This window comes from Coloeus monedula, assembly GCF_965178545.1.
Source record: "Coloeus monedula genome assembly, chromosome: 22".
Taxonomy (NCBI): Eukaryota; Metazoa; Chordata; class Aves; order Passeriformes; family Corvidae; genus Coloeus; species Coloeus monedula.
The window spans coordinates 1,604,068-1,617,427 of NC_138802.1; the positions used below are offsets into that span (position 1 = coordinate 1,604,068).

At 44.2% G+C, this 13,360-nt stretch overlaps 1 protein-coding gene across 1 annotated transcript; it reads left to right on the plus strand.

Annotated features, from left to right (window-relative positions):
- Positions 1 to 3,659: 3,659 nt before the first annotated feature.
- Positions 3,660 to 12,860, plus strand: LOC309581337 (uncharacterized protein C1orf159). The gene is made up of 10 exons (XM_082295895.1): positions 3,660 to 3,757; positions 5,506 to 5,615; positions 5,864 to 5,954; positions 6,944 to 7,019; positions 7,457 to 7,561; positions 7,899 to 7,964; positions 8,783 to 8,917; positions 10,255 to 10,280; positions 10,618 to 10,648; positions 11,162 to 12,860. The coding sequence occupies exons 3-10, from the start codon at positions 5,883 to 5,885 to the stop codon at positions 11,245 to 11,247; spliced, it is 597 nt and encodes a 198-aa protein (XP_082152021.1). The 5' UTR covers positions 3,660 to 3,757; positions 5,506 to 5,615; positions 5,864 to 5,882; the 3' UTR covers positions 11,248 to 12,860.
- The last annotated feature ends 500 nt before the right edge of the window (positions 12,861 to 13,360 follow it).

Genomic DNA, 13,360 nt, shown 5'->3' on the forward strand with positions numbered 1-13,360 from the left:
CCTGCAGGAGAATTCCCGCAGTGGTTTCCTTCATGGAATTATGGAATGGTTTGGGTGGGAAGGGATTTTAAATCCCATCCAGTCCCACCCCTTGCCATGGGCAGGGACACCTCCTACTATTCCAGGTTGCTCCAAACCCCGTCCAAGCTGGCCTTGGGGGCTCCCAGGAATGGGGCAGCCACATCTGGGCCAGCTGTTCCCAATTTTCCCCGAATTCCCAGGCGCTCCCGAAGGATTTTTGGGCGCAAAGGCCTCGACCCCGCCGCCGCCGCCGCCTCCCTCCCGCCGCGTCAGCGTTGCCAGGCAACGCGTAAAATGGCGGCGCCCGCGCGGGGTACGCCGGGAGTTGTAGTTCGGAACCTCGCCGCCCCCGCGCCCGGCCTGCGGTGCGGGACTCGTTTTCCCAGCAGGCGCCGCGGCGCCGCGCGAAAAGGCTGAGAGCGCGTATTTACCTGCGGGGAGCGGGGCGCAGGTGGGGCGCGCCGCGGGGGTTACTGGGATTTGTAGTTCGAGGCGGAGCAACCTCTCGCCGAAGCGGCGCGGCGGGCGGTGGCCGCCGGACTACAACTCCCAGGGTGCCGCGGGGCGCAGCGGGCAGGGCGCCGGCGGAGGGCGGGGGGTACGAACGGGAACCTCGGCGGTGCCGGGGGGATGCTCAGGGGAGCCCTCAGGTGAGGAGGAGGGGACTGGAGTGGGAACGGGAACGGGCGGCGACTCTCGGGACGGGCGGCGAGCGCTGGGTGGGGCCTCATTGTTCGCGGAGAGCAGGGGTGGGCAGTGGCGGCTGATGGATCCACCGAGTTCTCCAGGGAAAAGTCCCCGATCCTGGCGCCAGGGGGGTCGGAAGGGGTTTGGCTTTAGGATAAAAAAATCGCCCCTTGTTCCCCCTCCTTTCCCAGCGCTTCTGGGGCCAGCTGGTTCCTGGTGCGTTCGGAAAGGAGTCCTCTCCTTCTCATGCCCCCACTGAAACTTTGGGTGCTTTATTTCCTAATAAATTAACTCGGTGTAATACAGTTTTTTTACCAATCTCAGATTTTTGGAGTTGTAGGTATTTGGCGTTATTGTTTTGGTGTGTTTTTCTTGGCTAAACTTCCCCCAAACACATACCCCAATAATACGGATTTTTGGTGCACCGCTTAGGGGCGAAATCCCCCCCAAAATTTGCCATAGAAACACTGGAATTGTTCAGCCTGGAGAAGGAAAGCTTTGGGGTGACCTCATTGAGGCCTTCCAGTGCCTGGAGGAGCTGCAAGGAGAGCTGGAAAGGGAGTATTTCCAAGGGATGGAGTGACAGGACAAGGGGGAATGAATTCAAAGTGAAAGAGAGTGGGTTTAGGTTGGATGTTGGGAAGAAATTCCTCCCTGTGAGGGTGCTGAGGCCCTGGCACCCGGGTCAGTGAAAGGTGTCCCTGCCCATGGCACTGAACGACCTTTAAACCCCTTGCAACCCAAACCATCCCCTTATCCCATTCCCCCAGCCCTTTTCCCTGGAGAACATTCCCTCCTCCTCCTGATTTCTCAGGCTGCACGAGTGCTGTAAGAGCAGAACGTGTCCCGGCAGCAAATACTAATTAATGTTTGCTCAGGGCAGGTGTGGAGCAGCTTTTGCAGCAAAGCCTGGCTTAAGGTGGCTCTCATTGTCTGCAGCACTGAGGTTTTAATTGCTGGCTGCTGTTGCAAAATCCCAGCGCTGGAAGGGCAGGATCGGAGCTCTGCTCAAAGCTGGAAAAACGAGTCCTCCTCGAGCTGGGATTGATAAAAAGATTGTTTTGTTCCAACCTTTATCTGTCTCTGGCACAGCAGGTTCATTGTGAAACAGCTGCAGAGGGGAATGAGCAGCAAACCACAACCCTCAGGTGTTTGCTGGGAGCTGGGCAAGGTGCAGAGGGCTCCTGGGAGCCTGGAGGAGCTGGTGAGTGAGAGTTTCAGCTTTGGAAACCCCTTGGATTCTTCAGCTTTTACACCCCCTCTGGTTCTGCTCTCAGCTTTGTCACCTCAGAGTTAAGAAGGCTTCGGGTGCGATGCGGTTTCAAACCCAGGGAATTATGAAACCACCTGGAATTCAGGCAGAGTTTCTCTTCACTTCCATCCTTTCCCAGCTGCTGAAGTAATTCCCAAGCTCCAGCAACACTTTAGGCAAGAAAGATGCTGATATTGCAGCAGAAAGAATGGAAAGTGTAAAGATCAATGAAAGCATTTTGCTTCCAGGAGTGGGAGGAAAAAAACCTCGGTGTCGCTGAGTTGGTTGTGTTGCTTTTGAGATGCAACAAGAGGTAGAATTACCTGAGTGAGCCTCGATGTGGTTTAATTTCAGTGTTTTGTGGCACTGGGGATCCGAGCTGACAGAGATTCGGGATTTGTTTCAAACGTGACACTCAGGGTGTGAAATCCTTGCTTGAATTCTGGCGTCTGCCTTCCCCAAACGGTGCTGGCAGGAAAACACCGAGGCAGAAATATTTTCTAATTTGGGCAGCAGCTTTTGCCTGGCGTTCTGTCTCTTTTTATTTTTTTTTTTTTTTTTTTGCCATTATCCACAGGGAAAACGCTGCCAAACGTGGGACATATTTTAAGGGGGGGGGGGGAAATGGTTTTGCTGTGGGTGTTTGATCCTGATGGGATTTGTGTAGCACAGAATCGTGGGATGGGATGGGTTGGAGGGAATTGAAACTCATCCAGATCCACCTTCTGCCATCCCAGGGTGCTCCAAGCTGGCCTGGGACACTCCCAGGGATGGGGTAGCCCCAGCTTCTCTGGGAATTCCATCCCAGCCCCTCACAGGGAAGAATTCCTTCCCAGTTTCCCATCCAAACCCCACCTCACACCTCATTTCAAAGCCAAACCTTCCCCTCCTCTCTTTAGCGTTGGTGGCTCCTGAATCTCTTGAAGGTTTTAGGGCTTTTTTTTCCTCTTTAAATTTCAAATTATGAGGTAAAACCTCATCCAGGATGGCAGCAGAATGTTGTGTTTGACCAGAAAACACTAAAAGGAGTTGTTCCTTCTGTGGTTTTGAGGAGTGAGACCCATTAAAAGCTGAAATCCCTGCTGGAATTTGCTGTCCTGGAAGTTCCATGCTGGATTTATTCCCTGTTAGAGTTCACAAGCTCTTCCCAGCCTTCCTGAGGTGTGATTTGAGGAATACTTGATATCTTTTCCCACATTATTGCATTTAAAAAATACAGATATTTGAATCTGTCTGATTTTTTTTTTTTATGGGCATGACCCTAAAAAATCCAATCTTTAGTGTCCCATCCCTGGCTTGAATTTCTGCCTCATCCACAGAGATTTAATTTGTATAGTATGTAAATAAGCTGCTAATTATTACTGCCTGATAGAGAATCCACCGGGCTGTGAAGAAATAATTGTGGGGCTTGGAGTAAAATGTAAATTAAGTAAAAAATAACAAATATTTTCTGTGTTCAGAAGCTTTACAGCAGCTTTTTGAGCTCAGCTTTGCTTTAAAACCGGGTCAATAAAAACCCCAACAGCTTCAGATCAATAAAATGTTTAAATATTGTCTCTGTCTAATGGAAATAAAAATTATTGGCTGCTGCTTTGATCCAGTAGCTGGGACAGCTGCAGGGCCAAAAATCATCAATGCAGCTCTTGATTGTGTCCTGATTTATTTTAGGGATGGAAATCCAACCAATGTTGAGCTGATTGAGCTGTTTGTCTTCACCAGGAGGAGGAGCTGGCATTTAAAAGTGATTTTTTTCCCACAAATATTATTATGGCTTGTTCCTCAGCGTTATTTTTCTAGGTAAGAGCAATCTATTGTTTAAACAATAATTTAATTTTAATATCTTTTCTAATAAATACTCCTGCCTCATCTGTGTTTTCTTGCTCTTCCCAGCTATTTTAATAATCAGGTATTGACAAAAATCTCCTCAGAGCCTCCAAATCAATGAGAAGTTTTTAAAAAATATTTATAAAACATTTTTACCCGCTCCCAATTGTTTTCCCCCAGAGGAACTCTTTCATTTTTCATCTCATTCCTGAAGATAAATGATGGAAAACGGATGGAGAACAAAGCAAACTCTGTGTGTGGTTAAAATGCACCCATCCCTGAGCACATCCTGCTTTAAATTGAGATCATAATTAACATTATTGGGCTTCAGTTGGAAGGGATGGTGGCAGTGCCAGCTTTCCCTGCTCTGCCCCGATTCCCACTGGAAAAAATCAGTTGGAATTGTGAGATTGGAGTAGGATTTTCAGGAGCTTGGAGCTTTCAGGGAGAGCAGGAGATCATCCTAATTTCCCCCCACTGAGCTGAATAATCTGATTTTGAAGCTGGGGGCGGGGTGGAAATGATTTAATTTAAAAAAAAAAAAAAAAAATCAGGAAATTAATTATAGGAGCTGCTGCATGATTTTTTTTTTCCTTCAGAAAAACCACTTGCCAAGGGCTCAGGACACTTCTTTGGCAGGATTCTAAAAACTCCTCCGGTGGATTTTTATAGGAACCAATTTTTGGGGTGTGAAACGAGGCACTAAAGGAGTTCTCCAGTTAAAGGCTTTTTTCAGGCACTTCCCCCTTAGAAAAAAGGATTTTTTCAGTCCCCATGTTTTATTTATGATATAAAAAATACATTTTTTTTTTCCTAAATGCTGGGTTTTGGAGGAGTCATTCCGAGCTGGAATGCCTTGCAGCATTATTTCCTGGAGGACAGGCAGGTTTATTTTGTTGACACAGGGAGTGGCTCAGCAGCTGCAGATCAAGTGGGAGGTGGTGCCTTTTCCTTGGCTTTTTCCCTTTTCCCCCTTTTTTTCTGCCCCTTTTTTTCTGCCCCCTTTTTTTCTCCCCCCTTCCCTTTTCATTTTCTTCCAATTTCGTGTAAAAACCACAGAATTGTGTGGAATTCTCTGTCAATTTAAAGGAAGAAAAACCAGGATTTCTCCCCCCTTTTTTTTCCTCCCCCCTTTTTTTTCCTCCCCCCTTTTTTTTCCTCCCCCCTTTTTTTTCCTCCCCCCTTTTTTTTCCTCCCCCCTTTTTTTTCCTCCCCCCTTTTTTTTCCTCCCCCCTTTTTTTTCCTCCCCCCTTTTTTTTCCTCCCCCCTTTTTTTTCCTCCCCCCTTTTTTTTTCTCCCCCCTTTTTTTTTCTCCCCCCTTTTTTTTTCTCCCCCCTTTTTTTTTCTCCCCCCTTTTTTTTTCTCCCCCCTTTTTTTTTCTCCCCCCTTTTTTTTTCTCCCCCCTTTTTTTTTCTCCCCCCTTTTTTTTTCTCCCCCCTTTTTTTTTCTCCCCTTTCCTTTTCATTTTCTTCCAGTTTCATGTAAAAACCACAGAATTGTGTGGAATTCTCTGTCAATTTAAAGGAAGAAAAACCAGGATTTGTGACAGACAGGCCAGGAAATTCCATTCCAAATGGAAAAGTTCCCTTAAAAACCAGACAAATCCATTCAATCTCCATCCCAAGGGGTGAATTAATTGCAGAATTCCCTTTTCCACGTGCTCCCCATCCATGCCAGCCCCTCGTGGTGACTCCTTTCCTACAATCCCGTTGATTTTCCAGCTGCTGGGATTGTCCCTGCATGGCCCAGTTCGGAGCTCTCCTCGTTCCTTAGCAACCACAGAGGCAGCAGGGAAAATCCTGGATGTCTCCAGCTGGGATCCTGAACCAAGGTAAGCCCTTCCCTCAGTGCTTAATTCCACTCAGATCCAAGGAATGGTTCATTCCCGAGAAAAAGGATGCGTTGGCAAAACTTCCTTAACAAAGGGAAGCAGAATTTAGGTGCCATTAATCAATAATTTGAATTTTTTCCTGATTTTTATCCTGACCCGTGTCTTTGCTGGGAATGGAGGTGCCCTGTGGAAGCAGAATTCTTGTGTTATTAATCAATAATTTGAATTTCTTCCTGATTTTTATCCAGACCCGTGTTTTTCCTGGGAATGGAGGTGCCCTTTGTGCTTCTCCTAACGAGGCTCGTGGCAGAAGTTGCCGGCAAATCCACGGAAAACTCGGTGGGTGCTCCATGATTTCTCCAATCCAGGTTATTTTCCTCTCCTCCTGCACTTCCTAAAAGCCTTCAGAATTCAGGAATTCCTGCTCCAAACTCAGCATTCCCTGAAACTTTCCCGTTTTCCTCTGATTCCTTCTGAAAGCAGGGAATTCTCCCTGCCTGTGTGGGCTAACAGGGATGCAAAACCATGTGGGAAAAGCACCTCAAGAATCCAAAAAGAATCCAAAAAGAATCCTTTTTTTAAAGATATTGATCGATTTAACCTCAAACCAACCCCAAAATTTCACTTTTTAATGCCTGAGCTGCTCTAAAACTTCAAGGGACCAAAAAAAAATCAGAAATACAAAGTACAAAATTCTGGTTTAAAAGAATCCCACCACTAAAACCTCAAAAAAAGCCTGATTTTAATTTTTTATCTCTAAATATTTTTTGCTTTTTCCTGGTTTTTTGCTGTAATCCAGTAAAATTTACTAATTGCTTCCTGCTAATTTCAGTTTGAACAGCCCCAGCTGCTGCTCCTGATGTCTTTGATTTCTCCCTCTCACACTTGGTGGTGTTGCTGATAAACTGAATAAAATTTGCTGGTTTTTCTCAGTTCTATTTCAGTTTTCCTATGGCTGAATCCAGATCAGGTCTCATTATATTCATCCAAAATTACTCTTTTTATTTTAAGCCTGATTTAAGGATTTTTTAAGGGGATTTACCCAGAAAATTTTCAATTTTGGAAGTTCTGGTTGATTTTCCTTGGAGAATTTGTAAATAATTTAGGCTTTTATAACAAATGTTCTACATTTATTTTTCTTTCTAAAAGAAAAAGAAAATGCATTTATAAAACAAAAAATAAAATTTAAAAAAAAAAACAGCAAAAAAGAAAAAAATCCTGCAGGTTTGAAGTGAATTATTCCTCAATTTCTGTGGAGATTTTTTTCTTTCTTGGAGCATTTTCCTCGATGGAAAAGTGGGAATTGCACTGGGAATTCCTCTCCGTAGGTCTCAGAGCCAGAATGTTGTGTGGATGTGTTGGATTCCAACAGCTCCTGCCCCGTCACCCACCAGTGCAGCCCAGGTATGGAATTATTTGGAATAAAACCATGGAATTTTGGGATGATTTGGGTTGGAAAAGACCTTCAAGCTCATTTACAGACCAAGCCCTGCCCAGCCTGGCTCTGGACACTTCCAGGGATCAAAAATTCCCAGATTTTCTGGACTTTAGCACCAAAATCCAGCAGCTGGGGAGTGAAAATAAATAAATTAATTAATCTTAGTGCCTTGGAATTCCTTCTCCTTTTGGCCTCATCGAAAGTTTTCTTTTTCCTGGGATAAACATTGGGAATAAAACCTCTTTTGTGTGGGAGAAGAGGAAGCAGGAGCTCTTTGTAACCCTCCCAAAAAAGGGAATTTCTGCTGGGTTTTCCCTTTGAAAGCTGGGAATGAGCAGAAAATTGGGAATTCTTGCTGTGAATTGTTGGTTTTATCCCTTTTTCCGTGGTTTTTTTGGGGCAGGATGCTACAGGAGGTGGAATGAGGATGGGAGCAGCAGCTGCATTAAATGCAGGAATGAAACCCTGCCCGGCCCCTCTGGGCACAACCTCAGCGAGTGCAGAAATGGTGAGTTTGGAATTCATTGAAATTCATTGAAATGCCATTAATTTCAACTGATTGGAACTCAATTAATCTTAATTCAGTTCAGTCATTTGTATTCATTCATTGACATCGATTCCTGCAGCAAAAACTCCTCAAAAATACCTCCAAAAATGGAGATTTTTATCCCACGTCGTTTAAAAAACTTTCCCAAAGTCCTCGTGGGACTTGGAGCTGCAAAAACTGTGGAAATTTGGGAATTTGGTGGGCAGGAAGTGCAGTGGGATCGTTTGCAGGAAGAGCCAAATGTCCAAATTGGTGATGGAAATGGATTTTAGTGGAAATTCCATCCTTTTCTTTACAGCTGGGAGCAGAGGGCTGAATTCCCAAATGAACGTGAGCACTGTCACTCCTTTCATCCAGAACTTCGGTGAGTAAATGGAATTTTGGGCAGATTGAGGGATTATTCCCTCTGCTCCAGGGATTTGGGGTTGGTGGAAAAAGGGATTGGGAGTTTAAAAGAAGGGGTTTGATGAGTTAAAAAAGTGATTTAATTTGTTAAAATGAGTTGAAAAAGTGATTTAATGAGTTAAAAACGTGATTTAATGAGTTAAAAATGATTTAATTTGTTAAAATGAGTTGAAAAAGTGATTTAATGAGTTAAAAGTGATTTAATTTGTTAAAATGAGTTTAAAAAGTGATTTAATGAGTTAAAAACGTGATTTAGTGAGTTAAAAGTGATTTAATTTGTTAAAATGAGTTGAAAAAGTGATTTAATAAGTTGAAAAAGTGATTTAGTGAGTTAAAAGTGATTTAATTTGTTAAAATGAGTTGAAAAAGTGATTTAATGAGTTAAAAAAGTGATTTAATGAGTTAAAGTGATTTAATCTGTTAAAATGAGTTTAAAAAGTGATTTAATGAGTTAAAAAAGTGATTTAATCTGTTAAAATGAGTTTTAAAAGTGATTTAATGAGTTAAAAAAGTGATTTAATTTGTTAAAATGAGTTTAAAAAGTGATTCAATTTGTTAAAATTTTTAAAAAGTGAATTAATGAGGAGCCCCTGTGAGCTGCTGCTCCCTTTCCCATTTTTATCCTGCCCATAAACTCAGTTTTAGGCACATGGGATTATCCAACACCACCTAAAAATGAGGGATTTGCTCTGTATTTTTATTCAACCCTTTTATTAGGAGGGGTTTTGGGTGAAAATCAGACTTTTTTCTCTCTTTTTTATGATTCTTTTCTCTCAGGGGGCCCAGAAGTCGCAGCTTCCCTCATTTTGGGGACATTTTTCATCAGTTTATTCCTGATCCTCTCCGTGGCTTCTTTCTTCTACCTCAAACGAGCCAACAAACTCCCAAATATTTTCTACAGAAGAAACAAAGGTAAAAAACCCCTTTAATTATCCAGTCCTTAATGAACTTTGCTGCGTTAATTGATTGAAAGTTGAATTTTGTGTTGAAATCTCCTCACGGTTGGGTTTGAATTCCATGGAGCTGCTGGATTTTCCTGATTATCCCAAGAAAATGTAAAGCAGGGCTGGATTTTGTGGGGATTTTTGATTTTGTTGGTCTTTATCTCTGCTATTCCTGCATGGAATAAAAACCATGGAATAAAACCATGGAATAAAATCATGGATAAAATCATGGATAAACTCATGGAATCATGGTTTGGGCTGAGAGGTGTCAGGGACACCTTCCATGATCCCACATTTCTCCAAGCTGGCCTTGGACACTTCCAGGGATGGACAATCCACAAATTCTCCTGGAAATCCATGCACTGACCTTCCTGGCAAAGCAATTCCAGAAAAAGTAGGGAAAAACACCGGGAATTTTGCTCCCCCCCAGGGCACCAAGCCTTGAAACAGCAATTCCTGGGATTTCTGTGTGTCCACATTTGCAATTCCTGGGAGGTGCTGAACAAAACACATGGAAGGGGATGTCTCCCACATTTTTCCCTGTGTTTTCCATGGGTTTGGGGTTGATTTGGGATTGATTTTAATTCCCATGGCAACCTCCAGCCCGGATTTTGCTGTGTTAGAGCTCCTTCTGTTGAAATAAAGCTGATTTTTGGTTCAGTTCCTTCACGTTTTACTGCCACACCTGGAAAAAGTCGCCAAAAAATCCGAATTAAGGGGTGGATGGAGCAGAAAAATTCCCAGGTTTTGGCTAAAAATGCTGGATCTGTTCATAGGAATTTCAGGGATCCTCCCATTCCCAGTTTCTGTGGGACTGTTTTGTATCCAAGGCCCCAAAAGTGGCTCTTTGAGGCCTGAATTCCCCATTTTGAGCTCATAAATTCCCATTTTGTGGAGGAAATTCCCATTTTGAGCTCATAAATCCCCATTTTGTGGAGGAAATTCCCATTTTGAGCTCATAAATCCCCATTTTGTGGAGAAAATTCCCGTTTTGAGCTCATAAATCCCCATTTTGTGGGGAAAACTCCCATTTTGAGCTCATAAATCCCCATTTTGTGGGGAAAATTCCCATTTTGAGCTCATAAATCCCCATTTTGTGCTGATAAATTCTCCAGTCTTGAGAGTCCTACACCAAATAAATTCTATAAATGGGATTTTTGAATATTTTGGTTGGATTTTAGGACAAAACTCATTTTTTAACAATCAAATGATTCCATTCATGGATGTATTTTTGTAAAATTAGCCATTCCAGCCTTCTAAATTAATAAAAATAATCTAAATTAATCCCTTTTTTTTCTCTTTTAGCATCTGTTCTCCAGCCCAGTGAAACGGTGAGTGAATTCTTTTTTTATGGGAACAAGATAAAACATTAAATAAACAATAATTTCAACTTTGTTAATAATTTCGATTTTAATTAACTAAATTGCAACTTTATTAAGCAACTCCTTAATTGATAAATGAGACTGAAATAAATATCAAAGATATTTTGGGGTTCCTTGTATCCAAACTGGGACAAAAACTGAAAAATAATGGATTGCATTGAGTTGTTTTTCCAAGAGCTCTGTACAGAGTGAAAATTGTTGGAATCCTCAAAAAAATTCCTGGATTTTTTAAGGAAAAACGGTTAAAAAGTTCTTTTTTTCCCATTATCCTTCTCCTGTTCCACAGGCATCCATGATCTCTCCTCCAGCTTCTTCAGGTGAGGAATTTTTCCCTGAAATATGCTGTTTCCACCCGTTGCCTAAAAAACAAGGAAAACTCCACGTGGAAATGCTAAAAATAAACAGAAAATCCAAATAATTCTTGGGATAAAGCTGTGGAATGTGTGGAGGGGACGGAAATCCGATGGAATCTGGTGAAGGTTTGGTTTTGTGGGTTTCATTTTGGGCTTTGTGGTTGAGTGTTCTGGGTTTGTGTTCGCTTTTGGGGTTGGTTGTGGCTTCGGTCCCTCAGGAATTGCTGGATGGGGTTGGGAATTCTCAACCAAGGAATCCCGAGATCCTTGAGGTTGGAAAAGATCTCCAGGATCCAAATCCAACAATTCCCCATTTCCACCTTGCCCCGAGTGCCACACCCTTGACCCACCCCATGCTTGTGGGCACTCCAAACCTCCCTGGGCAGCAACTGCCACATTCCACCTCCTTTTCCCTGCTGGAATTCCGGCTGGAATCCCATTTTCCAGCAGTTTTGATGCCGCTTTTGTGCCTTGCAGTGCGGAAGCCGCGCTACGTCCGCCGCGAGCGCTCCCTGGGCCCCTCCGGCCTGGCCCCGGCCGACAGCAGGGTCAGCAACGTCTGAGCCCCTCCCGGGAGTGTCCCAGCCCTTTTCCTGACTCCATGGAAAACTCTGGAAGCTGCTGATCCCACAGGAAGCCGAAGGGTTTGTGCCAAATCATCCCAAGCGAGAAGGTGGCACCAGCTCGGTGACATTTGGGGACTTTGCAGGGCCCTGTCCCTGCTCCGGGGGTTCTTCCCTCTCCTCCAGAGGCTGTGGGGAGAATCCTTGAGGAATTTGGGGGACTTGCCCTGTTTGGGGAGAATCCTTGAGGAATCTGTGAGGAGAATCCTTGAGGAATTTGGGGGACTTGCCCTGTTTGGGGAGAATCCTTGAGGAATTCGGGGGACTTTCCCCTGTTTGGGGAGAATCCTTGAGGAATTTGTGAGGAGAATCCTTGAGGAATTTGGGGGACTTGCCCTGTTTGGGGAGAATCCTTGAGGAATTCGGGGGATTTTCCCCTGTTTGGGGAGAATCCTTGAGGAATTTGTGAGGAGAATCCTTGAGGAATTTGGGGGACTTGCCCTGTTTGGGGAGAATCCTTAAGGAATCTTGGTGCATTTTCCCTGCTGTGAGGAGAATCCTTAAGGAATTTGGGGGACTTTCTCTGCTGTGAGGAGGATCCTTAAGGAATCTGTGAGGAGAATCCTTGAGGAATTTGGGGGATTTTTCCCTGCTATGAGGAAAATCCTTAAGGAATCTTGGTGCTGTCCCTGTGGTGTGACCCCAAAACTGGAGGTGACAGCGCTGCAGGCCTCAAAATCCTGGGATTGGGGTGCGGATCCACTCCGGGATGGGGAATTGGCAAAGGGATGCTCTCGTTAAGTGCCACTGTAGGACAGTGTGACAGTGATTAATGATGACAGTGATTAATGATGACAGTGATTAATGATGACAGTGATTAATGATGACTAATTAATTACAACAATAATTAGGATGCAGAATCCTTTGGAAGCAAAGCCCGGAGCCTCCTCAGAGCCCGGATCCCCTGGGATCGTTGTCTCGCTGTCCTTGGTGCTCAATCCAGGCCCCATCCCAGATCTGGGAATCTTTGGGGGAGTTTTTCCAGCTCAGTCCTTGGATAAAGGATAAATCTGCAAGGATTGGCCCTGCTGGCTTCATTCCCCGGGGAAGGAAAAGCAGAATTCCTGGGTTTAGAGCAGTCGGGGATGTTTGGGATGAGCTGGAGGGATCAGGACAACTCCTGCCACTGCAATCATGGGATTTTTTATGGTCAATCCCTGGAATTTGCAGGGCAGGACTGAGCTCCGCAGGCATTCCCTAATTCCAAACACCAGCCTCAACCTCCCCCAGCCTGGATCTTGTTCCTGCCTGAGCAATTTCTCTCTCTGGAAGTTAAAAATAGCTGGAAAATGACTTTTTTTTTTTTTTTTCTCCTGGCCACGTCTCCCTCCAGCAGGCAGGGGTGGCTCTGGGATCCATCCTAAATCCATGGAAATGTCACTGTCACCACCTGGAATTCCAGCTCTGCAGCCTGAGCATTCCCACCTCCCTGTGCTGCTCCCAAAATAAATCCTTTGGAAGCTCTCCCTCAGCAGCCCCTGGCAGGGACAGGGATGGGAACAGTTGGTTCTCCTGGGTTTTTTTGGGAAAATGAGGACAAAGCTGTCCTGGAGCTGACTCCCACATGGAGAGTCCACATTCCCTTTTCCCTGGGGTTAAAACCTTCCAAGAGGAAAAGTTGGGATAGGAAGAGATCAATTTATCCTATGGAATAATCCTATTTTTTGGGAATTTTGGGGCAGTTGGATTTGCTTTTATCTCCTTACAAACAACGCGATTTTTGTGGCATCCACAGGGATAAACCCCAAATCATGGAGGCTCCTGTGCCAAAAAAACCCTTGGAATTTAAGATTTTGCCTCTCTATTATGATAAATAAAATTATTTTCCTTCTGATCGGGCAATTCCAGTTGAAACCCTTCCCATATGGAATTACTTGGAGGATTTGGGAAAATCCAACCTGGATTTTGTTTCAGTCTCTTTTTGTGCTGCTGAGATTTTCTTTTTTTCCCCCCCAAGTAGAAATCATGGAGGTTTTATCCCAAAATCAGGAATTCCTGAGGATTTTCCTAATTCCTGAGGGGGGGAAAAAGGAGTAACTATGCAAATAATGCC

Coding starts and splice junctions, on each gene's coding strand:
- LOC309581337 (XM_082295895.1), top strand. CDS start 5,883: ATGGAGGTGCCCTTTGTGCTTCTCCTAACGAGGCTCGTGGCAGAAGTT. Junction 7,020..7,456: donor CACCCACCAGTGCAGCCCAG/GTATGGAATTAT, acceptor TTTTTGGGGCAG/GATGCTACAGGAGGTGGAAT. Junction 7,562..7,898: donor CCTCAGCGAGTGCAGAAATG/GTGAGTTTGGAA, acceptor TTTTCTTTACAG/CTGGGAGCAGAGGGCTGAAT.